Source organism: Haliotis rubra, unplaced genomic scaffold (assembly GCF_003918875.1).
Source record: "Haliotis rubra isolate DU_JTF1 unplaced genomic scaffold, ASM391887v1 Scf295, whole genome shotgun sequence".
Taxonomy (NCBI): domain Eukaryota; kingdom Metazoa; phylum Mollusca; class Gastropoda; order Lepetellida; family Haliotidae; genus Haliotis; species Haliotis rubra.
Window position 1 is genome coordinate 468,933 of NW_025766963.1, and position 27,211 is coordinate 496,143.

The 27,211-nt window shown below is 44.0% G+C and overlaps 1 protein-coding gene across 1 annotated transcript in view; it reads left to right on the forward strand.

The window, feature by feature from the left end:
• Positions 1-27,211, forward strand: part of LOC124282195 (ankyrin repeat domain-containing protein 26-like) — an 895,780-nt gene that overhangs the window by 232,863 nt on the left and 635,706 nt on the right. The window contains exon 15 of the mRNA XM_046718159.1: positions 5,433-5,765. Within this exon, the coding sequence (XP_046574115.1) occupies positions 5,433-5,765 (333 nt within the window). The remainder of the gene's footprint in view (positions 1-5,432; positions 5,766-27,211) is intronic.

Consider the following 27,211-nt stretch of genomic DNA (forward strand, 5'->3'; position numbering starts at 1 on the left):
GACATGTGTTCATTTGCCAAACAGTGTACAAGCCTATGATAATGATTAGCAATTGCTACCAAAACACTTTAAATACTTCTGATTGACACTAAAGGTTGCATCTCTCGTAAGAAAAGCTAATATATGCTCAGTACTACTAAATTGGTTGAAATAATAGGTGCATTGCGATTTTTAAAAGTACGACACACATTTTCGTCTCTCGCTGAATAAGAGGTGCTTTCTGTTGACGACTGTATGTGGCTCTTGCTGTGAGAAACTGCTAATTACCTGCCCCATAAACACGTCACTCGCTGTGAGGAGCTGATTATTTTGCCCCATATATGCGTCTCTCGGCCTTAATGAGTTAATGTATTGTCTAGCCTCGGGGAGCATTCAACTCTTGCAGCCACTAGGCGCACTGAGTTAATGTGGCTTTCCCTTCCTTACGAGGTCCCCATTCACAGCTGGTTGGACTGGGACGAATAGTCACAGTACTTTGTCCATGTTTACTGCACGTTGCTGTACCCGCAACTTGGTGTTTGCATGTTTACTGTATTCAAACCACAGGGGTTCGAATCACTGTTTGGACAATAATGGGTGAAGAAATGTATTTTTTAGAAACTTATCCCGCTACACTCATTACATAAAATACACAAGGGGTGACACTCGCGATGCTAAAAGCCGGATCGAAAACCGGACAGCCCAACTATTTTAACGTGCGTTCAATCAAACCTTACGTTTTTCGCAAAACAATGTGTTGAGCTTGTAGATTATTCTTTTGGCCTTCTGCTCATCGTATTCACTTTGTCTTAACTGCATTTCATATTTGACCACTGACCCTTGCATTAGCACTACCCTCCGTTTTGAACAAACGTCTGGCCGCCCTTCGGTAAACATCGACACTGTCCGAAAATCTTGGAATGACTCGGAACACAAAACGGCTCTCATTGGTCAATTTGCATGTGTGCGATTATTGCGGAATATTATTTTCACAGTTGATATGTTTGGAAAACTTGAACATGGTTTTAGAAATTCTTTCATGGTGAGTAAAATTATTTCAGGTATTAAATGCAATAAAATAGTGCACATAGTGCATACAGCATGAAAATCTAACAGTTTTCTAAAAATAACAAGCATGCAAAGCAGAATTATAAATATTTAACTTCTGTAAATTCATGGATTGTATTTAGATTATAAATGTCATATGATAGGTGAACAACATTTTCAGTTATATCCAATGACTTCCAATTATCAATTCATTGTGATTGTTGATTAAATATTCAATATTCCATACAGTTTAAACAGTATAATACAACACACACACAAAAGTTCACATGTTGATACTTTTATTCAATAATACATTTCACCAAAACAGATAATTCAAAATTGTCCAGGTATATTAACTTTTGAAATATGATGATAATAAACAAATACCTAATGCTACCACATACCTATCACATCATAACAATCTCTTGAAAAAGATAATATCCTATGAAAATTGACTTTAAGAATAATTAAATGCTGACACTTTCATTTTGGCAATGTATGATCATTTAAATTTTCCCTTGTATAGCACAATTTCTAAAATTTGAAAAACTCTTATAGAAATACTTGTGACTCAAGTTAAGTCAGTGACCTCAAGCATTATCAACAATGAAACCATTAAATATCAATTCTAAATCTCATCTAGCGAGTCGGTCATATATGAATTAAATTTCAACTTCTTAATCATTCCTGTATTTCCTTACCCCATTAGTGACACGTGCACATACCTGACTGTTGGTGGATCTGGAAGCAAAAAAAAATATTCTGAGCTTTATCCAATCTTAAAAATACTTTTGTTGGTACTAATATAAGAAACTACTGCCCTGCCTTCTAACCCCTTACCAGGGAATGATGGTGGATATCAAGATATCTTTTCATATATCAAATAGTTTTCCTTACCCAGTTATATTTGTTCCTGTTTGTTCTTGGATAAACTCTATGGATGGTCTCATAATTAATAAAACAATCAAATACATTTTTTGTAATCTATAAATGCATTTCATTGTCTATAATGATAGGTTACACAATTACCATATCAAAACTGAATCTTTACTTACATATTTATTTCCCATTTCTCCATAACTCTTAATTTGTCATGAATATTTCATAACTCCAACAGTTCTTTAAAATATTGCTAGTGTTGTTGTTACATGAGCTGACAAATGATGGTGGAAAAAGAGTAGAGTTTATCCACACAAAAAAATTGCATACGTGATTGCAGACAGTTGTGAAATATTATAAATTCCTTAAAGGTCACATGCAACCAAAAAATCAAACATAATTAAAACACAATTATCACTTCTTCATGACATATAATATGCATTGCTGATTATGAAAAAACAAATAAACAAAATTATAAGCGTATAATCGCAAATAAAAAGTGCAATATTTTGTACTTGGGTTTACCTCCCTCGAAACGAAGCAGCCGGGATACCTAACCCAGTCAGAGCGGGTGGGTGTGTACTCAAGTGTAACGGCTGGTTCATTAGCAGATGCCGCCTTCACGGCTCATTGTGTGTGTATATATAGAGATGTTGGGTTTTGTAAATACATGCTCATTTTTTGTGTATAACATTTTGCAATCAACAGACATCATAACATGTCATGTGTTCAAGTATCACACCTGCCTGTCTGTGTAATTAGATAATGTGACAGAGACCGAACTCGGGCCATAAATCAATGCGTTTTGTTTATGGTGTATAGCCTGATTGGTGTTAAGTTCAAATTGCATGTGGTCAGTGATCGCAGTTGTGTATTGAATATTGTCATTAGCAGACAGGCAGGCAGACACACAGGTGTCAATAAAACAAGACATTGAGTTTTGTCTGTGACAGCGACATATCTATATCACAGTTAGAAATTGTGTCAACGCTAAATAATGACATTACTTTTAAGTATCGAACTGAGAAAGTGACTCGGTAAGAAGAGCGTGTGGTGAAATAGACAAATGAAATTATATAAACAGTTTATTTACTGTCATAACATATAAAAGCTCGCCTGTTAGATATCAACAAAACATTATGAAAATAGCTCACACCAAAGCCTTCACCGAGTATTCACCAGACAGCCCGCTTCCAAGTTGCACGAACCTATTTCACTGCGCACGTGCTATGAGCGCAGCCCAGCTGTTGAAACCCGTATTCCCCAGAAAAGTCTGGGGAAAATTAGTGAAACGTTTGAACTCCGATTTCGCGCGTTTTTTTTCATCGCGTTATTTTTCAACTTTATAAGTTTCATTTGCATTTTTGACGCTTTGTTTCGGTAAGTCCATACCGAAAGGTATCAGAATCTGCAAAGTTGTGTTTTACGTTGCATGTGACCTTTAAGGTGAAACAAATTTATCTAAATTTCTGGAACACTTTCACAAACATAAAATTAAACTACATTTATATTAAAACCATTCACAATCAGATGTAGTTTACAGTTAATTCACATACAAAATCAATTTGTTGGAGTAACCTCCGGACATTGATGTCTTTTTTATATGAAAGTTTTGTGTTTACACAAATATTTGGGTTACCTCTGTCATTGTGTGTGGCTGATGTTATGAAATCCTTATGCAATGCCAACTATGTCATTGTGAAATTTTATACACTTTAAATATTATACATTCATACTTCGTACCCCCATTTCTGACTTTAGGATTTTTTGGTACTATGTTATGAAAACATGATGTGTGAAACAAGTTCAAAGACACCACTTTCAAGTTCTCCTAAAGACTGTCACTTGCACCTGGCAATCTCACTGGTACTGTCTTGTGTTGACTTTGACCTACATTCTAAAGTTGCTATTTCAAACAAAATTCTTGTTTATGGAAGATTAAACGTTGTGAATTACATATTTACGACTAAAATATATTTTTCTGTTGTTATTCAAACTCAAGGATGACAATTAACTGTCAATGAAAATGTGCACTTGTTTCATATTCACGTCTGGTAACTGTCGATAAGTGGTGCTGAGGTCTTTGCTTAATTACGTTGATATTTTCTTCTGCCGCTATTACAGGTGATGCGGCCTTATATAAGCAGACACTTCGTTTCGTGTTTAAATGATGCATATTTCTCTGGTAATAAAAAAAATATCATATTAGTGTCCGTGTCATACTATGTTTACGACACTTGTGCCTAAATGTCGGTATTTCGGCACTTGTGTCGTAAACATAGTGTGACATGTACACTCGTATAGTGCCATCTATCAATTATCACCAGACTTTCTTTTGAACTTCATGGAATATTTGGTAGTGAAAGTGATGTCATTAAACTGGAATTACTTTAAACTTCAGTAAAGTAGTTTGAGTCACTGTTGTGGCTTCCAAGAAAAGGTGAAAATGGAGTGGAATTGTTTTGCTTGCAGGCATCAATCTACCCCTGTCAGGACATTTTTTTTACATGAGCTTTTGATGAGAGATTAATGTTAATTTTTGTGGAGAGGCAATGTCACCGTTATGTACAAAGTATAGATGACTAATAATTTGTGAAAAATCAAACAAACGTCTCTTCAATCGATCTACGTAGTCCTGGCAAAAATATGTCTAAAAATAACCAATTTCTTCACAGCGCAACAGCTGATTGGCTGATGATAAGTAAGCAGCCAATCGGAAGCAAGCTTTCTGTCATGTTATTGTTATAATATAGCAGTCGACATGTCGCCCAGAAAGATACTAAAGCTGTCAAGTTCACAAAAAAACATTAACTTCTGTGTTTGGTCAAGGTGACACAAAGATACAACTGACACAAGTGAATGCTCTGCCCAGGAAGCGGTATATACTGTCAGTAAACACAAAGTATCAGTCACGTTGGCTGAATACTCATCGGTCATGGCTGACTTTACGACATGAAGGTGATTTCATGTTTTGTAAACTATGTACTGAAAATAGTAAAGAAAATGGTATGACACAAGATACTAAATGCAGAAATTTTCAAAATGCAACTTTGACCAGACATCCTAATCATAATGATCATAAACTGTCCGTTCCAGCTCCAAAACTTTGTGATGATTTGCAGGTCGCAACTGCATGTATTATGAAAAACAAGACAAAGCAGCTGTCTCCGTGATGAAATCTGTTCATTGGTTAGCTTGTGAAAACATCCCACTGACAAAGTTTAAAAGTTTTGTTAACTTTTTACATGAATTTGAAACCGAAGAGACTGAAACAGTATACAGTAACAATAAACCAGTTTGAATAATATTTGTGGCATTAATTTTTATTAGGGACTCATTAAAGTTCTGAGGGACTAATTGTTTTCAGAATGGACTCATAGATATTCAGCTCAGTGAGTCCCGGGACTCAGACAGTTGAATTTATAGATTTTCACTGTGCTTGCAATGGAAACTCCTTCCTGGTTTAGATCTTCAATATACATGGCAATTAGTTGGCAGTGGTGGTAATATAAAGCTTTATGTTACAGGAAGCTGTAAATGGACAAGTGACTACCCACAGAAATGAAGATGACAGGACAGAAATAGCAAAGACGAAATCAATGGAAGCTGTCATGATAGAAGTTGAGGACAGCAAGTGGAAGGAGAAAGTGGAAAGCCAGGCAGATGTTTGTGCTTCTGAGGATAACAGGAAACTGGAAGTACTGGGGCATGAACCAGTGGGAGAAAATGATGAAAATCAAAAAGAATCTGACGAAAAATGGTCTGAGGAGGAAATCCAGATATTCTTTGGGAAACAACAAAATTCCAAATGGGAGGCCCAAAATGCACAAAAGGCCAGTAATGACGTCATTTTCTTTCAGGTTAATTTACAGCCATCCACTCTTTTTAGCTCCCCTTATATTCACAAAACGAAGCTGCTTGAGAATTCTATAAAATTCTGTGGGTCTGAACATGGTAACTCCTCTAGACCTCTGTCTAAATATAGCTCAAATCTAAATATAGCACACCACTGACCTTTTCTGAATCTAAAGGTACATAGTCTGTCTCACAGTCCCTGAACCACATTATTTTCCCTACTGCCAAGCCTTGTCTGCAGTGCTAAAGCTCTAAATAGAGCAAGTCTAGATTTCCTCAGGTTCAGGAATCTCTGGTCTCCCTGGTTTATATGGGTTTGTTTGTTCCTATCTAAGAAACTGCGTAAGTCTGTGTATATCAGTTAAGACACTGTTGCACAAGGTATAGTACTACCTCATAACACTATTCATCTTACCTTCATGTAAAATACTTTCATTTCATCGGTCAATGACACTTTAACAAGTTTCCGTGTCACCCCTCCTAGGAGGGTGACAACTGGAAAAAAAATTACACGCTGCCACGGAAACTGCCAAGCTCTCCACCGAGACGCAGTAGCGCTAACAATCGTATGACGTCATACTATGACACATGCCGTGCCCAGAGTTTGAAAACCGTTCGATCAGCTGTTTTTGTGTCTTTGTACAGATTTATTTTACCAACTTTCACAGCTTTATTTAAGCTATTTTACAATTAACCATTTTTTATAGCAGTTTTAACCTTGTCAAGAATATGCTTCACTGATTTTAAAAATCCAGTCGAGAGGCAGATGCCATTTTGTTGACATGGCATATAGTCGGTAGTAGCGATCATTAACATAGAATAAAATGATATTTTGTACTTTTAACATGGTGGTAAGATAAATACGTTGTATGCTTCACCCTCGGGTAATACGGTCTGATGTACACCTTTTTGTAGCAGTGTCATCCCTCACCTACCGGCTCGGGTGACACTCCTACAAAGAGGCGTACATCAGACCGTATTACCGGCTCGGGTGACACTTCTACAAAGAGGCGTACATCAGACCGTATTACCCTTGAGAGGAGCATACAACTTATAATATACACCCATATCCACTCTGTATTGTTCACTTGAAGAAGGAGTAACAATTAACTTTCAAACATCGTGAAGTCACCCAAAACTAATATTCATAGTATGAAACAGTAGTCCTCTTCACTAGGAACTACACACAACTGGTTGCCAAAATAATAATACTGGCAGTCAGCATCCAGCATCATGCTCTGGACAGAAGGCAGTGATGGAATGATTTGATCCTCGCTTGGACTTATTGAAAGATAGAGAACCCCCTGGCCTGGTAGCCAGGTGTGGGACAGCTGCAAGATAAACTATTCCTGTCTGCCAGTATGGCCATATAGCCAGCCAGAGGAACCCCACCTTCTCATCTTGCACACATGCACATGCACACGCACACACACACACCAGCAAGTTGAAAACCTGTCAGCTATACATCTTTAAGAACTGCTGAAAGCACTGTCACAGCAGGGGCAGTGGGGTAGCCTAGTGGTTAAGGCGTACGTTCGTCACGCCGAAGACCTGGGTTCGATTCTTCACATGGGTTCAATGTGTGAAGCCCATTTCTGGTGTCCCCGCCAGGATATTGTTGGAATATTGCTCAAAGTGGCGTAAAAGGAAACTCACTCACTGTCACACCACAGTAGCCAAAACTGTCATAAGAAATCCCAGTATCCAGTCAACCACATATGGATAAGTGTAGAGACAAGCTGTCCTATTTTAAGTGGATTGTCATGGTCACCATATGTTAACCGCATGGACACAGACAAGAGCCAAGCCTGTGACTGTTACTAGACAGTCAGATTGATTGTGGTTTCTCACGAGCACATGAATCCACCAACATACTGTCCAGAACAGAGGTTACACAGAGGAGAATCAACTCCAAGCTGAAGTTTTGGGGATAGGTAAAACAAACTTATAGGGCCTAACTAATATCCATTGTGAGATTCTGACCCACATATGTTCTTGTTGGAGAAGATAGAACACCTATCAGTTTATGCCATGTTACAGGCAAAGAAGAATACATTTTCTTTGCTGGAACTATGGACCAGGCTCCTCCATCCATCACAAAACACCATATCTTTATATCCTAGCCATGCTTATAAGAGTATTGATCATGCCACGGATAATTTATCAAGTCTTGACACAATGGGTGTCACCTCTTACCGTTGCAGAAAAAGACACTGTACCAGAGATGTTTCTGTCCATTAACTGAATCACAAGTTTGGGGCAGGCAATGTTCTTACTAGTCCTATCCCCAATCACCAGAATGACCTAATTTTTAAACTTATCCTATCTCACGGTATGCACCTCTCCTCTTCTTCTACGACCATGTGTGGAAACTTGCTGTAGGCCAAGTTGAATCAAATCTTACTGGCCTCTGACCCGCCCTGACCTCTGCCCCCACTCCGACATCAGCACCTGTCAATCATCTCCGCAAGCGTGGAGCTCGCTCAGATGATCATGTGACTACCTGTGCCTGTCATTCTCTTTCTTGTCGCTACACCGAGTGGACGTGTGTTGTTCTCTCAGTTAGACATTATTTGATTGTCAAGATGGGAAATAAATGGAATCAAAGTTCTTTTAAAAAACGCAAATACTGTGATCAGTGCAACAACATTTCCGCTGCTGATCCACATGCTTTGTGTGTGGATTGTATAGGCTGTTGTAGTTGGTCACATCGGTGTTCTGTTTGTTCACGCTTCAATGATGATGTTTTTTCTGAATATCGACGAGTTGCATCTAGACGTAGCTTTTTTAGAGGTGGCCTCAAGACTCCTACTTGAGCGAGTATCTCCGTCGTCTCTTTCGTCATCAAACGTCTAGTCCCGTCTCCGTTCAAGTTTTATCTGCTCCGAGAGTGGTACCTAGTGCTAACAACCTCTGTAGCACAGTCTCGGCCTTTTACCTTGGCAGGTGGTTGTTTCTAGTGCGCCGCTTTGGTTGAGTGCTCCACCCCCCTCTGCTATTGGTGGGTTCGATTGGTGAAAGCGTTCACTCTCATGTGGCGAGTGCAGTCAGTTCGGCGCTTTCAACCACAGGGATCAGTTCGGCGCTTCAACCTATGCGCCGCTTGCTTCCAATGCGGCGTTTTGTTCCAGTTCAGCGCTCTCGTATCTTTCTGTGGTGACATCAGCCATGACGGTAGCATCCAGTGCGGCGCATTCAACACCTTTCCCGTACCTTGCAGGCGCGTTCGATTGGATCAAAACTTCAGCCCAGAGTGCCTTTTCGATTAGATCAACGCTTCAGACCAGTGTTCCGTTTTCGATTGGAACAACGATTCAACTTAGTGAACTGTTGTTTGGTTGGAACACCTTTCAGTCCAGTACACCTTTACTGTATGGTACGACGTTTAAGACGAATGCACCGGTCCTGATTGACTCAGCGTTTTAGAACCTGATCACTTGACACAACTGGATCACAGTACCGAACCAGATCACCTAATCGATCCTGATTGCCGCTCCAACAGTATTCGCCGATCCGACAGTGTTCGCTGGACTGTCAGCTTTCGCCGAATCATCTGGTTCCCTCGATGCGCATACTGTCATCATGGTTTGTTTACTAGTTTACACTACGGTACCTACAGTGACTTTGTCTACTGCAGTTCTACTTCAACACTTTTTCCAACTTCGGCGTTGATACCTCATTTCTACAGTTTTTACCGTCCAGAGCGCCGCTCTCTTATTTATCAAGGGGCAGTGGGGTAGCCTAGTGGTTAAAGCGTTGGCTCGTCACGCCGAAGACCCGGGTTCGAATCCCCACATGGGTACAATGTGTGAGGCCCATTTCTTGTGTCCCCCGCCGTGGTGTTGCTAAAGGTGGCGTGGAGCCGGAGTCACTCACTCCTATGTATCAACGCTTCTATCCAGTGCGACACTTTCTTAGGTATCAACGCTTCCATCCAGAGTGCAGCTTTACTCCAGTGCGCCGCTCTTTTCTGTATCAACGCTTTCATCCAGTACGGCGCTTCCAGTTAGTGCATCGTTTCGGTTGGTTGCACAGAGGTAGTAGTTATGTCAGTAGTGCAGGCGTCTACATTACGGCGGTGATTGATGATCTCGGATTTTTAAGATTCCTTCGTCATCTACCATCCGATCTTCACCTTTCATGAATGATTCATTTCACCGAATCTATCTACCCTTCGACGTAGATATCAGCTCTACAACCACCCGGTTTGACATATTTGTCGAGAGACTTGACGATGATGTGAAAGAAAGGGTGCTGAGGCTTGCGAAACAGACCACGATTACACCCAGTGATACATGTACACCACACAGCTGCTATGAGTAGTTTGTATATAGTAACAAGACTCAGTGAAGCGTCGTACAATATTCCTGCTAGCGTCACTTTACCCAGATTTTATGGGTTGGGACTCGCCTGGTTGATTGACATCCGTGTTGTCCGGGTTTTTGTCGTTATTGCATTGTCGGTAGCATTGGAAATGGTGGACTACTGTTTGTTTACCGGAGACTTTTGATGATACATCGATTAGGAAGTACCTGACAGACTTGTCTTGGTCCCACCTATCCCAGCCTTTAATTGCCAGTGATGATGAACGGTGCCATTCTCGGTAGGAGTGATTATGTTGAGTTTGTCAGTCAGCCGGGAGATACAGTTTACCAAGGGTGCCAGACGGAATCGCCGAGACGCTTTCACTTTGGCTGGGTTTACTCGTTTTTTTAGCTGAAGGCCTCAGTTCAATTGTCACTGCAGCTATGTCCGGACTGTCCATAGGCATCGATGTGACTACCTTCGCCTCTTTATGGAACGTGTCTGGAGTCATTGGTCTTTTTTACCTCTGCCATTCCATCAACTTTACCAATGTTCCGGTAGACTGACGATCCCATGCATCGTATCTACTAACTTTCTCACTCCATCTGGCGGACCAACACTTTATTTGGCGAGCTATACGTTCCTACAATCACTGTTTATATGGCCTTCATCACTCTGTGTACAATGTGTATGTTCCTGACATCTCCATGCCACGAACCTCCTACATTCAGCACTTCTTCAGTGCTGTAATAGTAGCTTGGTTACTCAAACGTATCCTATCTCAGACAGCTGTTCTACACTCCACAATCGACACTCTCCTTCAGAAACTTGCGATCGAGCCCTGGGCCTGTCTCCGACCGACCCGGGGTTCTATTTGCCAATCTTTCTGGTGCCAAAGAAAGATTCGGACAAGTTGAGACTAATTTTCAATATGAAGGTTTTCCATAAACTGTTTCTACAACCTCCGCCTCACTCTTGTATGGTGTCGGTGGCTCTTCTCAACAATCATCAAGCCGGGAGACTACATGGTCAGTCTTGATCTCAAGGATGAGTACCTTCACATCTCGATTTTTTCCGGCTCTTCGCAAGTTCCTTCGGTTTGTCTTCGAGGGCACCCACTATCAGTGCATGTCCTCCCGTTTGGAATTTCTTCGGCCCCGTGGCTGTTTATACGGGTAACGAAGCCTATCACCAGTTTCCTTCACTGCAAGGGAATAGTGTTCGAGGTTTACATCAACGACTGCATTCAGGCGCAGACCGATCATGCCCTTCTGCTTCGTCACATGCAGTTTTGCGATACAGCTTCTTTGCCAATTAGGCTGGTTAATCAATCTGCAGGAATGGGAACTAGTCCCTACACGCCGTCTTCAATTCATTGGAGGAGTGTTCAACACTGAGGTCAACAAACTCTTTGTCCCGAGGGATCGTTTCTGCAAGATACAGCGATTGGTCTCTCTGGCACTGGCGCACCCTAGGCCGTTTGGTCAGTTGAAGGAGCTCCTGGGCCTCTTGACGTCGGCTCAGGCGGTGACCCTCAGGGGTCAACTACAACTTCGTCCCTTGCAGTTCTTTCTAGCGCCTTACATCAGAGTGGGAGATCCCATTGCCTTGATCACTCTACCTCTGCAGCTCCATCCCCATCTCCTGTGGTGGATGGAAGAATTGAATGTTTGCGACGGAGTTTTTTTAGGGCCGTTTGTTCTGTCTTACCACCTGTATGTGGACGCGTCTCTACACGGGTGGGGAGCTCATCTTCTCAATCAACAAGTGGCAGGGGGGTGGTCTCCCATCAACATTCTGAAGTTCAGGGCGGTGATGCTTGCAATCAGTCACTGGCAGGATGTCCTACGAGCAACTTCCCTCATGATCCGGTCGGACAACGCAGCGGTGGTTTGGCATATCAACAGGATGGGGTCCACGGGGTCTACTCAACTGCTGCAGTGGACCCAACGGTTCTTCGATCTGGTGGACTCTCTCCACATCTTGGAAAGAGCCAACCATATTCCCGGGGGTGAAGAATGTCATTGCAGATTCTCTGTCCCGACCGAGTCGGCCCTCTCCAACGGAATGGAAATTACATCCTCAGGTGTTCCAGACCTTTTGTCTTCCATTGACGACTCCGACAGTAGATCTCTTCGCCAACCGATTCAACCATCAGCTGCCTCGGTTTGTGTCACCGATTCCGGACCCTCTGGCTTGGGACCTCGATGCTCTAGCCATTCCGTGGGAGGACCTGAACGTTTCCACGTTTCCGCCAGTGGCCCTTCTTCCTCGCATATTAGTGAAACTGTGCGCAACTCAGGGGATGACTCTGCTTTTGGTTGCGCCCTATTGGCCGGCCAGAAGTTGGTTCGTAAACCTTCAAGACCTAGCCGAACCAGATCCCATGCCTCTTCACGTTCAACCCGATCTCCTGGTACATCCGCACTCCGACCAGCTACATTGGTCCCAGCTGACGCTCCATCTGCACGCTTGGCGCATCTACATCCGTCGTTAACGACGAAGGGCTATTCTAAACGGGTGGCTACTGCCATTACTACAGCGCATCGTACTTCTACGAGGTAACTCTACAATGACAAATGGAAAAATGTTGAAGCGTATTGCAGGAAGAAGAGTGTCTCATCCCCCACTACAGCCTCCCCGCAGATGGTGGCAGAGTACCTTCAGCATCTACGAACCTCCAGAAAACTCAAAGGTTTTACACTATCTACCTACCTGGCTGCTCTTAACACCGTTATTGCAGTGGCCTCGGGTGTGAAGGTGTCCACTGTCCTTGAACTCCAGTCTCCCCTCCGGTCTTACAAACTGGCTGACCAATCTCGGAAGTTCCAGCCTCCAGCTTGGGATCTTTCCGTTGTACTTGCTCATCTCTCGTCAGCTGATTACGAACCTTTGGAGGAGAAAGATTTCGAACATGTCTCCTTTAAGACCTTCTTTCTCTTGGCCTTGGCTACAGCTGCCAGTTTTTCCGAGTTGCATGCTCTTGATGTTTCTCGGGTGCGGTTTGAAAGGTCTAGACATGCGAGAGTTTTCCTTGGTTTGCGGTGGGATTTTCTCGCCAAGAATCAGTTACCAGGACAGCCGGATCGCACATTCACGATTCCTCCGTTGTCCACTATCTTGAGTCCAGATGACACTGAGGATCTGTCCTTATGCCCAGTGCGTGTATTAAGGATTTACCTAGCTGCCTCACAGGATCGCCGCAGACTGCGTAAGAGATTGTTCATTCCATTGTCTACTGCCTCCACCTCGGAAGTCTCCCGTACTACCTTGGCGTTTTGGATGCGAACTACGATCCTGCGTGCTTATGCCTTTGCTGACCTACCTCCACCGTCGACGGCGAAGCCTCATGAGACTCGAGCTCTTGCCTCCATCATGGCTCTTCACAGTAATTGTTCCCTGCAGTCCATCATGGAGGGCTGTTTTTGGAGATCCGATACGGTGTTTGCTTCACACTACCTGAGGGACCTATCAGTTACAGACGTGGAAGGTCTACATCAATTCTGCCCCTTGGTCCTGGCGCAGCAATTGTCATCGGCCCGTGTTCTCAGATAAAGCAATCCTTCCTTGGTCGGTTTTGCTCTGTACCTAATATAAGATATCGATGTAATCCATATCTTGGTACTTTTTTCTCTTGGGCTTAGATCATTCTCACCTATGGGAATAGGGCGTGTCTGCACTGTCATAAGTTATGACTTGATAGACTGTGAGGCCAGTCTTGTGCTACATGCAGAGATGATCGACACTCCACTTACTGACCTCTACTCTCTGAGCAATTACGTCAGTGAAGTGTTGATTTCCGATTACCTACATGGTTTTCGAAGCGTTCTGCTCCTGGGTCCTTTCTCACCTTTGGTAAGTTAGGGAGATTGGTACTGAACGTTAAACTAGTTGAGCAACCAAACTATTCCCTCTTTCACCGCCTTCCAACGTGTGTCTGTGGGGGTAGTTTCAAAGCAGGGACTGGCCAGATTAAGGTCCTCGACTTTAATTCACTGGGTTCACCTGATAAATCGCTGGGCGGGGGGCCTACTTGCCAAGCTGCGTCCTTTTGCTTGTCAAAAGTTGCGGCTGAAAACCACATTAATTCGGGCTCGCCCACTCCCTAGAGTTTTTGTGCTGTGTAAGCCAAGGGGTTAAGTGAAGAAACCCATCTCAAGTTGGAGTTTGCATATCGGGAGTTGGTGCTTTCTCCTGGCCTCCTTGGGTTATGCGTTTTTCCTGGTGGTAGTAACGGGGTAATCTGCGACCCGCCTACCAGCCGTGGGATTATGCATACCGTGAGATAGGATAAGTTTAAAAATTTGAAAATTTTATTATAAATTGTATATTTATATACTTATCCTATGTCATACGATAGGACCCACCCGACCTGCCCCATATCACAGATTACTGGAAGCTCCAAGACGAGAATGACAGGCACAGGTAGTCACATGATCAACTACAACAGCCTATACAATCCACACACAAAGCGTGTGGATCAGCAGCTGAAATGTTGTTGCACTGATCACAGTATTTGCGTTTTTTAAAAGAACTTTGATTCCATTTATTTCCCATCTTGACAATCAAATAATGTCTAACTGAGAGAACAACACACGTCCACTCGGTGTAGCGACAAGAAAGAGAATGACAGGCACAGGTAGTCACATGATCATCTGAGCGAGCTCCACGCTTGCGGAGATGATTGACAGGTGCTGATGTCGGAGTGGGGGCAGAGGTCAGGGCGGGTCAGAGGCCAGTAAGATTTGATTCAACTTAGCCTACAGCACGTTTTCACACATGGTCGTAGAAGAAGAGGAGAGGTGCATACCGTGAGATAGGATAAGTATATAAATATACAATTTATAATAAAATTTTCAATCTTTGCCAAAACATAAAGAATTGGCATTGCTATAAAAAATGCCATGGACATTACAGTTGATGTAACTGGATTGTAGCTTAAATTTCCTTGCCATAACACCATTACCAGATTCATATGAAGCATGACAATTAACAAATCATGTTCCATTAGCTCCATGGATAAAGTCAACCTATCCAACCTAACCTATTAGTCGACTGCACTAGTTAGTCCACATGCATAGGACCTTCTATCCATGCAAATCTGGATGTCCAAAGACAACATACTGTGCCAAATACACATGAGAGCAGTTTCATATGATAGTTGGAGATATTCCCATGCATTTTCAACTATAACTTGGCAGGTCAACAATGATATGAGGCAAGATACAACCAAACATTTTCAAGTACATGTATACACAATTATCCAGCCTGTTATGCCTTAGTTCTTCGCTGCAAACCAAGCACTCAAGAGAATTGACCAATTCCAGTTTCAAGCTGGGAAGAAATGAGTTAGATTCTGCCTCAACAACCGACCATTCCGTTTCTCGCAACTACCCATTTCAACATAGGTATAAGCCTTACTTCTAGCACTATTGTTTACTCGTACCTGGTCAGAAGATTCCACCTGGAAGGAACCAGTCTATTCATGATCAATCTAGACAATTCGACTTTACAAGAAAAGAAGGCCATAAAAGGAATTCAAGAAACGTATGTCAACATAGGATTTAGTCGCCAGAATTCAAGAAATCCCAGGAGATGAGGATGATAATTGACCCCTGTATCCTCAACAATCATTTCTTGTACCACCACGAAAGCATCAGATTGAATCAATACAGAAGTAGTATTCTAACAGGCTTATCAGTTTCAGATGTCTATTACGAACATCTATGACGAAGGTACAGGTTTTATGTCATCATAGGGAGAATGACTTGAATGCCATACTCTCTATTTCAGCCGAGATGTGCACAGAAGACTGGAGCATTATTACAGTCTACATCTATAGGACCATGAGGTCATAGACTTTATATGATTCCTACATCAGCAATGTCAGGAGACCGCCAAAACCCACAACTGATACCAACAAAAGATTTAGTTGTGACCTTGACTATGCTCCTAACATTCTCTCAAAATGTATTTTCTTTTTGTAACAGTGAATTTAAAATATTACATGTGTACAGTGAGACCCCAGATACTCAGACACATTTGTTTTTGCGTAATTCGTCCTGATAACTGAATATCCAGATATCTGGATTTCTGTCATCCAGCCTTTGGTGTTGAAACGGTAGCGAGTATACACTTCTGGTTTAAAATTACTTCCAAAACAGCATGGTCAATCTGATTTGCCAATTACAATTCAGTGTCAGATAGACCTACTAATCAACACCAATACCCTGCTGATCGGCCATTAATCTGGATGGTTATGTCCCGGGAAAGCGAAATCTGGACCCAGCCTCCTCAATTTAGGCGTCGCTTTCGCAGGAACGGTCAAGCTATAGTGAACACTGAATTTAGCATTCCCGGGACACTCAAACATACGGGTCTTGTCACCTGCACTCACAAACATAAGCCTTTTTAGCACAAACTGCAGGGTTCGGTGGAAATCTGTGCATGGAGACACTATCATCGATCCCTGGGAGCAATTGACGGCAACGCAACGATTCGGCATGTCTTCGTTGACATTGAGAAATCAGCCAAATGACGAGCTTGTTACACATTTTATATACAACTAACTGAAAATCCTCCCTCACATAACATCACTTCCGGTTCGCTGGAGTGCTCTGGCGACAGAGTTACGTAACCTCTCTGTGGTTTCGTTGGCGGGCGAGTGTGAAGCAGACTACTTAATGGTTACGTAAACATTTCCTCTGGATTATGGTAGCCTTTATTCCTGTGGTTACACAGAAACATACAGAAAATGAAATGAAAATGAAAACACTAAGTCATAGCTATTCCCAGTGGTATGCGTAATCTGTCTACTTAATATCTCCCCTGATCCTGACATCACGGCATTGTTGTTTGTAAACCCTACATAATATTTCTGTATGGTCTACACTACAGACGTATAGAAGTGAAGTGAAATTTTGTTCATCTACAACTCTACTTTCTTCATCAAATCTACAGAAAATTGGTCAGTGGAAATCACATTAGTCATTATGACAATCACATTCCTTTTGCATTTCATTTATTGCTGAAAACATCTTCTTGTATAGAAATTTATTTTCCCGATCGGAGCAACATGTCTAAAAATAAGTCTGTTCAATGCCAGAAATTCATGGCGGATATTGATCCCCATTCCCTGTGTGCTGGTTGTTATAAAGACATCCCATGTACTCTTTCGGATCATTGCCTTTTGTATCAAGGGATGTCTGAGGGAGATTGGATCATTATGGATGAATCACGATCCTTAGCCAGGAAACGCAAAAATTCATCATCTTCCAAATGTTCTATACCAAAGAAAAGTAATTCTGGTTCTCCCTCACCCTCCATTAAAGCAGAACCTAGGTCGAGATCTAAATCTACCTCAAGTCAGCTTGATTTATCAGCTATATCGGAATTGTTAGCCTCCTTTAAATCTGACATCCAGGCGTCAATGGATAAGTCTGTGTGGGACATGGAAATATGTAACGAGTTCAAAATTAACAAGCTGCACAAACAAATTGTACAGAACGTTACTCCGGCAAGTCGGCAGTGAATAGCAGCAATGATTTGACCGATGGCACGAGCCGGGAGTCAATATCATTCCCTACCGATCTCAGGGGTGCTCTGGCCGGGAGAGCCGGTTATCATACCTTGATGGACGTAGGAGGCTTGTGCCCCCCATGGGGAGAAGCTTCAGGCGACGGGATTAGCTTGTCTGTGGCTAAGGCCACGCATGCCATGACCATAGTCCCCGGGAGCAAGCCGTGCGTGAAACCTACCAGTCGCCCACAGCCTGCCGCCTTTCCCCAGGGAGTCACTGGGCCGCAGGATACGCATAGGATTAACCTGTGCACGGGAATCCCAGCCTGGCTCGTGCCATACATCTGGGTCAGGGGCTATGGATACCAATTTACTGGCTCAACGACCCGAGACCCACGTGCCTAGAGCTTCTGAAGACTTTTATTGGAACGGAAAAACCACCGATTATTCCGTTAGTATCTGATCTATTGGACCCGGATGGCTCATCGGTTTATCCCTTCTCTCAGCCAGAGTTTACCATGAGGGACGGGTTGTTAACAGTCCAGCCTATGGATATCTCAGGGGAGGACTTTACTCCAGGATGGTCATTTAAGGAAACGCTTGAGCTCTTACATGGACTTTACCCTAGTACCCTGCCACCTTCTGAGGTTCATGAAGTGGACATCCCTGTGGAGTTGGGATTATCGGGTTGCCTGCCACCGGAGCGGATGCCTAAATTATCACTACCTCATTCATCGTCTCTCAAGACTTTCTTGGACGCTTAAAATACGGGCCTCTCTAAGGCCACATCGACACTGAACCTGCCTAGGATTAACCATAAACCAGTGTATGCTATCCACATTTCACTTATTCCAGCCAGCCAGCAATTTAATCAGCTTCAGGATTCCAGGGGATTACATGAACAGTCACTCCCATGTTCAGCCAGGGAATTTGACGTGGCAGCTCGTACTTCAATTGACACTCTCTCATACTCTAACTGGTTTGCTGCAGGCGTACGCTCTCTCTTACCTCTCTTGTTCCAGGACTACTCGGGTATTAAAAAGGATAGCTTAGTATCAATGTCAGCTCAGGAAGTAACCCTTGCACATTCATTCCTTGACGTGGTATATCAATCCTTAGCAGATACTATGCAATATCAAGTTGGGATTTTGGGCCGCCTCACGGCCTTGGAGAAAATCCAGAAACTTAATTCCATCAGGAATCTTCCGGAATCGTCGAAGGAGATGCTTTTCCAACAACCATTAAATTCTTTAATGGACAGTGTCAGGAGGCTATTGAAGCTAGAAACGCAATGGCATCTCGGAATTTAAATCAAAAAGTGGCGTCGGCGTTGTTAAACCAGAACAAGAGCAGCCACCACCTAGGTCCAGAAGGGACCCCTCGTCTTATACACCTCGGGGATCTTCAGTTATGGCAAGCCGATCTCGGCCTTTCCAGAGGCCGGCTTCGGAGTCCAGGACACACACTCAGTCTGACTTATCATAGGCTCAACCTCAGCTGGAGGTATGAGTAGGGACGCCAGGTCTTTTGTCGCTCAAGTCCCAGCACCAGGAAGTTCGCCCATCGACTTGGAAATGGAGTTCGATTTTGTGCAGCCAGTAACTCAGTCTCCGGTAGGGGGCAGGTTATCCCAATATGCGGGAAATTGGAATCTTATAACGTCAGACAAATGGATCCTTTCTGTCATAGAGAGGGGATACATTCTGCCATGGGACAATCTACCCCTTGTAACTTGCTTTGCGACGGGACGGCAATTTTTTCCTCCAGGGCCAATGTTTCATGGGGGCAAATCTCGCAATAGACCAGCTGTTGGAGAAAAAGGCAATTGTTGAACTTTCTCCATCGGACCAAACCTGCGGCTTTTATTCCCCGTTATTTCTCGTCCCCAAAAAGGACACGGACGAGATGCGCTTGATTATAGATCTCAAGCTGTTAAACAAGAACTTTCTACGCAAACCTCCCAAGTTCAAAATGGAATCTCTGAAAAATCTATGAACTCTAATCCGTCAAAACTCAAAGTTCATCAGTATAGATCTCAAGGATGCTTATCTGCACATACCTATACATCCACATTCTCAGAAATATCTAAGGTTTGCTGTGAACGGTCGCATGTTCCAGTGCCAATTGTTACCGTTCGGAATCTCACTAGCCCCATGGTTATTTACGATGATATTAACTCCAGTTCTAGCCTTCCTCCATCGTCGTCATATATCAATACACGGATATCTGGACACATGATGACGAATGTACTCACCATTCTCCATGTCTTCACACACCTGGGTCTGACAGTACATCCGGTAAAGTCAGAATTGAAACCCACCACTCAGATCAAGTTTTTGGGAGCCATTCTGGACTCAAAGTCATGCAGGATTTACACTCCTCAAGAGCGCTGGCCGGAAGTCTTTGCAAAAATTTCAAGTACTCTGGACCCTCCAGCAGTCTCTATTCGCTCGTGGATGTCACTCCTGGGCTCCCTCACATCCATACAGGATTACACTCTGAGGGGAAGGTTGCGTTTGAGGATACCTTAGATCTGGCTCAACCATTTTCGTGCTCGAGACTTAGACTCTCTCATTGTACCTCCGGAACAAGTCCGACGAGAGATACTTTGGTGGACAGTAGACAGCCATGTTCTTCCAGGAGTCACTTTTCACCATCAGCCGCCGGACCTAACCTTGTATTTGGACGCCTCAAGCTCGGGGTGGGGCGCCCACATGAATCATTTGCAGACTCAGGGTCAGTGGCACACTGAGGAGAGCAGTCTACACATCAGTTGCTTGGAAATGTTGGCACTCTTAAAAGCAATTCGTTGTTGGGCTTCACATCTTCACAGGAAAAGTGTGATGTTAGTATCGGACAATTCGACAGTGGTAGCATACCGCAACAAGCAGGGAGGTACAAAATCACGACAACTCCTCAGCATGACTCAGAATATATTCCAAGTAGCCGATGCCATGAGGATAAATATCTTAGCAGACTCTCTCTCTTGTCAAGACAAGGTGATTTCCACGGAATGGACACTCAATGATTGGGAAACATTCAAACTCTTGAAAGACCAAGAAACACCATCAATAGATCTGTTCGCCACTTCCAGGAACAACTGGTTTCCAGTTTTTGTCAGTCCAGTACCGGATCCGAAGGCTTGGGCTGTCGATGCTCTCTCTATACCTTGGGATAAGATGGTAGCCTACGCTCTTCCTCCATTCAAGCTGATTCCGGATGTACTAGCAAAGATACACCAGCACGATTGCATTGTTTATCTAGTAGCTCCGAACTGGCCGGCCAGACCATGGTATCCGTCGCTTCTGCAACTACTAATGAACGCACCTCTCCGCCTTCCCTTGTGGCACAATCTCATAAGTCAACCCAAGTCCAGCAGAGTTTACGAGAATGTTCATCAACTCAACTTACACCTGTGGAAGCTCTCTGCAATTCACTCAGAGAACAAGGTTTCACTACAGGAGCTACCAAGGCAATCACAGAGTCCATTAGACAGACCATCAACAGCTGCCTTGTATAATGCTAATTGGTGACGATTCAACCAGTGGAGACGAGAAGCGAGGAAACATTAATGCCCCAGTCACCATACCAATAATAGTTCTGCATTTCATTCTGCATCTCAGGAATCAGAGACATCTGAAACATAACACCATTGAGGGGTATCGTTCAGCGATAGCATTGGTCATGGATGTTCAAGGACTATCAGTGGGATCCGATTGGTCTCTTCATAAATCATCAGATCGTTCCAAATTAAGGAAGTTGTGTCACCCACTATTTTTCCCAAATGGGACCTGACTTTGGTACTCCAAACGCTCCAGAGGGTCCCATATGAACCGATGCAGGATACATCATTAAAATTCCTATCGTTTAAAACGGCCTTCCTCCTCACTTTTGCTACAGCCCCCAGGGCTTCAGAATTACATGCCATAGACTTTTAAGTCCATTACATTTGCAGAAGGATATAAACACATGACATGTAGGACAGTTCCTGAGTTTGTCGCAAAGAACCAAGTTTCTTCTCAGGGACCTTTCTGACACAGGAATTACAGGATTCCAGCGCGCTCCCTACCTCTGCCTCTAGATCTGATAGGACGAGATTACTGTGCCCCATCCAAGCGTTACGTTGGTACATTCAACGTACATCTACCTTTAGACGTAATCGTCGCCGACTTTTCCTCTCATGTAAGACCAACGTCGACTCAGATATTTCCAAGAACACTATTTCATCCTGGCTAAGGAAAGCCATGTCATATGCCTATCGTGACCAGGATCTGGACTCAAACAGAAAATCTGACCTCATGAAATCAGGGCTCTAGCTACAGTGTTAGCTGCTTGGTCATCAGTATCTCTAGAGCAGGTGATTTCCATCTGTCAGTGGAAATCTCCAAATACGTTCATCAATTTCTATCTCGGAGATGTTACGGCTTCTATCGAAGGCCTCCACTCCTTGGGACCTCTCGTGGCAGCACAACACCTTTCCTCCGTCTGACTGACCCTGGGGCTGGGGTGTAGGGGTGGGGGTGGCTGTAGATACCAATTGTTAGAAGTAGTTTGCATCAGAGTAGGGATTGGAAGCTACTGATCTGGAAGTGACGGATAACAGACAGAGAGGGATCACTGGTGGAATGAAATCAGAGATTGACGAAGAAGATAAGGTAAGGATCTATGAGTCCTTAAACCTAACATCTGAGCACCATTGAAAGGGTAACAGAAGCCACTAACTTCTTTCCCCTTAAGGTTGTCAATATACTGGGCAAATTAAGATATATGGACGGATTCAATCAGGAACCGGAAGTGATGTCAAAGAACCGGAAGTGACGTCATAAGACTGGAAGTGACGTCATAAAACAGGAAGTGACATCATAAGACCGAAAATGGCATCATAGAACCTGAAGTGACGTGATAAGACCAAAGATAAGTTGAATTAAGCCCAATATTGTCGCCATAAATAAGGGAATAGAGGTAAGGGGTTTCTCGGGAATCCTTTGGGATTTCATCCCTCACTACTACTGACCACTATGGAGTAATCTAAGGATATCTATAACTAAGTCATAGTTATTCGTAGTGGATTGAGGATCATCTATGTACGGGAACATCTTCAAGGGGGACCCTCCGTCCTCATGTGGGATTCAGGCTACCATAATCCAGAAGGAATGTTTACGTTATAATTAGGAACAATTATATGTATTGTTAGTAATTGTTAGTAAACTTACCTCTGGATTATGGGATCTATTACCCTCCCGTTCCTCCCCACGATTCTATCCCAGAAGATGTATAGCATATCAGTTGGGGTTTTTTTCAGAAAAATTGTGATGGGTTTACAAACAACAATGCCGTGACGTCAGAATCAGGGGAGATAATTCAGTACACAGATTACGCATACCACTAGGAATAGCTATGACTTTGTGTTTTCATTTTCATTTCATTTTTTGTATATATCTGTGTAACCACAGGAATAAAGGCTACCATAATCCAGAGGTAAGTTTACTAACAATACATGTAATTGTTCCTTTTGGCAACTGTTAATTGCTCAGTATTACTTAACCTAAGGAGTCTAGGAATGGTCTGGTGCTGCTGTCTGTGGAGAATGATCTTAAGTGATGCGAAGGAAGGTATTTCCTTTAGCAGGTTGTCAGGAACACCGTTGTGGTGGCGTTGCAGTCGGGATACCTCATCGCCGTGGATGGTTGGAATCTCCGTCTTTGCACTATGGATTAGCATGGCCTCCACTTCCATCTGGTTGGTTGGTGTGGTGCCACTGTAATTAAATAAAATATAGTCAAATAAGTCAAACAAGTCAAATCAGTCATCTGCTTGACTCTCGCCCGCCACCGAAACCACAGAGAGGTTACGTAACTCTGTCGCCGGAGCACTGCAGTGAACTGGAAGTGACGTTATGTGAGGAAGGATTTTCAGTTAGTTGTATATAAAATGTGTAACAAGCTCATCATTTTGCTGATTTCTCAACGTCAACAGGATATGCCGAATCGTTGCATTGATGATGATGTGAAAGGAAGGGTGCTGAGGCTTGCGAAACAGACCACGATTACACCCAGTGATACATGTACACCACACAGCTGCTATGGGTAGTCTGTATATAGTAACAAGACTCAGTGAAGCGTCGTAGAATATTCCTGCATATCAAGCTGGTCTAGTTATGCACAGTTTCTGCGTGTGGTACCAGCAGTGATGTTTGGTCAAGTAGCTAGCATCACTTTACCCAGATTTTTTGGGTTGGGACTCGCCTGGTTGATTGACATCCGTGTTGTCCGGGTTTTTGTCGTTATTGCATTGTCGGTAGCATTGGAAATGGCGGACTACTGTTTGTTTACCGGAGACTTTTGATGATACATCGATTAGGAAGTACCTGACAGACTTGTCTTGGTCCCACCTATCCCCAGCTTTTAATTGCCAGTGATGATGAACGGTGCCATTCCCGGTAGGAGTGATTATGTCGAGTTTGTCAGTCAGCCGGGAGATACAGTTTACCGAGGGTGCCAGACGGAATCGCTGAGACGCTTTCACTTTGGCTGGGTTTACTCGTTTTTTTAGCTGAAGGCCTCAGTTCAGTTGTCACTGCAGCTATGTCCGGACTGTCCGTAGGCATCGATGTTCTACCTTCGCCTCTTTATCGAACGTCTCTGGAGTCATTGGTCTTTTTTTACCTCTGCCATTCCATCAACTTTACCAATGTTCCGGTAGACTGACGATCCCATGCATCGTTTCTACTAACTTTCTCACTCCATCTGGCGGGCCAACACTTTATTTGGTGAGCTATACGTTCCTACAATCACTGTTTATATGGCCTTCATCACTCTGTGTACAATGTGTGCGTTCCTGACGTCTCCATGCCACGAACTTCCTACATTCAGCACTTTTTCAGTGCTGTCATGGTAGCTTGGCTACTCGAACGTATCCTATCTCAGACGTCTGTTCTACACTCCACAATCGACACTCTCCTTCAAGAACTTGCGATCGATCCCTGGGCCTGTCTCCGACTGACCAGGGGTTCTATTTGCCAATCTTTCTGGTGCCAAAGAAAGATTCAGACAAGTTGAGACTAATTTTCAATATGAAGGTTTTCCAAAAACTGTTTCTACAACCCGTTTGGAATTTCTTCGGCCCCGTGGCTGTTTACACGGGTAACGAAGCCTATCACTAGTTTCCTTCACTGCAAGGGAATAGTGTTCGAGGTTTACATCGACGACTGCATTCAGGCGCAGACCGATCATGCCCTTCTGCTTCGTCACATGCAGTTTGCGATACAGTTTTGCCAATTAGGCTGGTTAATCAATCTGCAGGAATGGGAACTAGTCCCTACGCGCCGTCTTCAATTTATTGGAGGAGTGTTCAACACAGAGGTCAACAAACTCTTTGTCCCGAGGGATCGTTTCTGCAAGATACAGCGATTAGTCTCTCTGGCACTGGCTCACCCCAGGACGCTTCGTCAGTGGAAGGAGCTCCTGGGCCTCTTGACGTCGGCTCAGGCGGTGACCCTCAGGGATCAACTACAACTTCGTCCCTTGCAGTTCTTTCTAGCGCCTTACATCAGAGTGGGAGATCCCATTGCCTTGATCACTCTACCTCTGCAGCTCCATCCCCATCTCCTGTGGTGGATGGAAGAATTGAATGTTTGCGACGGAGTTTTTTTAGGGCCGTTTGTTCTGTCTTACCACCTGTATGTGGACGCGTCTCTACACGGGTGGGGAGCCATCTTCTCAATCAACAAGTGGCAGGGCGGTGGTCTCCCATCGATTGCGCCTGTCACATCAACGTTCTGGAGTTCAGGGCGGTGATGCTTGCAATCAGTCACTGGCAGGATGTCCTACGAGCAACTTCCCTCATGATCCGGTCGGACAACGCAGCGGTGGTTTGGCATATCAACAGGATGGGGTCCACGGGGTCTACTCAACTGCTGCAGTGGACCCAACGGTTCTTCGATCTGGTGGACTCTCTCCACATCTTGGTACAAGCCAACCACATTCCGGGGGTGAAGAATGTCATCGCAGATTCTCTGTCCCGACCGAGTCGGCCCTCTCCAACGGAATGGAAATTACATCCTCAGGTGTTCCAGACCTTTTGTCTTCCATTGACGACTCCGACAGTAGATCTCTTCGCCAACCGATTCAACCATCAGCTGCCTCGGTTTGTGTCACCGATTCCGGACCCTCTGGCTTGGGACCTCGATGCTCTAGCCATTCCGTGGGAGGACCTGAACGTTTCCACGTTTCCGCCAGTGGCCCTTCTTCCTCGCATATTAGTGAAACTGTGCGCAACTCAGGGGATGACTCTGCTTTTGGTCGCGCCCTATTGGCCGGCCAGAAGTTGGTTCGTAAACCTTCAAGACCTAGCCGAACCAGATCCCATGCCTCTTCACGTTCAACCCGATCTCCTGGTACATCCGCACTCCGACCAGCTACATTGGTCCCAGCTGACGCTCCATCTGCACGCTTGGCGCATCTACATCCGTCGTTAACGACGAAGGGCTATTCTAAACGGGTGGCTACTGCCATTACTACAGCGCATCGTACTTCTACGAGGTAACTCTACGATGACAAATGTAAGAATGTTGAAGCGTATTGCAGGAAGAAGGGCGTCTCATCCCCCACCACAGCCTCCCCGCAGATGGTGGCAGAGTACCTTCAGCATCTACGAACCTCCAGAAAACTCAAAGGTTCTACACTATCTACGTAACTGGCTGCTCTTAACACCGTTATTGCAGCGGCCTCGGGTGTGAAGGTGTCCGAACATGTCTCCTTTAAGACCTTCTTTCTCTTGGCCTTGGCTACAGCTGCCAGTTTTTCCGAGTTGCATGCTCTTGATGTTTCTCGGGTGCGGTTTGAAAGGTCTAGACATGCGAGAGTTTTCCTTGGTTTGCGGTGGGATTTTCTCGCCAAGAATCAGTTACCAGGATAGCTGGATCGCACATTCAAGATTCCGCCGTTGTCCACTATCTTGGGCCCAGATGACACTGAGGATCTGTCCTTATGCCCAGTGCGTGTATTAAAGATTTACCTAGCTGCCTCACAGGATCGCCGCAGACTGCGTAAGAGATTGTTCATTCCATTGTCTACTGCCTCCACCTCGGAAGTCTCCCGTACTACCTTGGCGTTTTGGATGCGAACTACGATCCTGCGTGCTTATGCCTTTGCTGACCTACCTCCACCATCGACGGCGAAGCCTCATGAGACTCGAGCTCTTGCCTCCACCATGGCCCTTCACAGAAATTGTTCCCTGCAGTCCATCATGGAGGGCTGTTTTTGGAGATCCGATACGGTGTTTGCTTCACACTACCTGAGGGACCTATCGGTTACAGACGTGGAAGGTCTACATCAATTCGGCCCCTTGGTCCTGGCGCAGCAATTGTCATCGGTCCGTGTTCTCAGATAAAGCAATCCTTCCTTGGTCGGTTTTGCTCTGTACCTAATATAAGATATCGATGTAATCCATATCTTGGTACTTTTTTCTCTTGGGCTTAGATCATTCTCACCTATGGGAATAGGGCATGTCTGCACTGTCATAAGTTATGACTTGATAGACTGTGAGGCCAGTCTTGTGCTACATGCAGAGATGATCGACACTCCGCTTACTGACCTCTACTCTCTGAGCAATTACGTCAGTGAAGTGT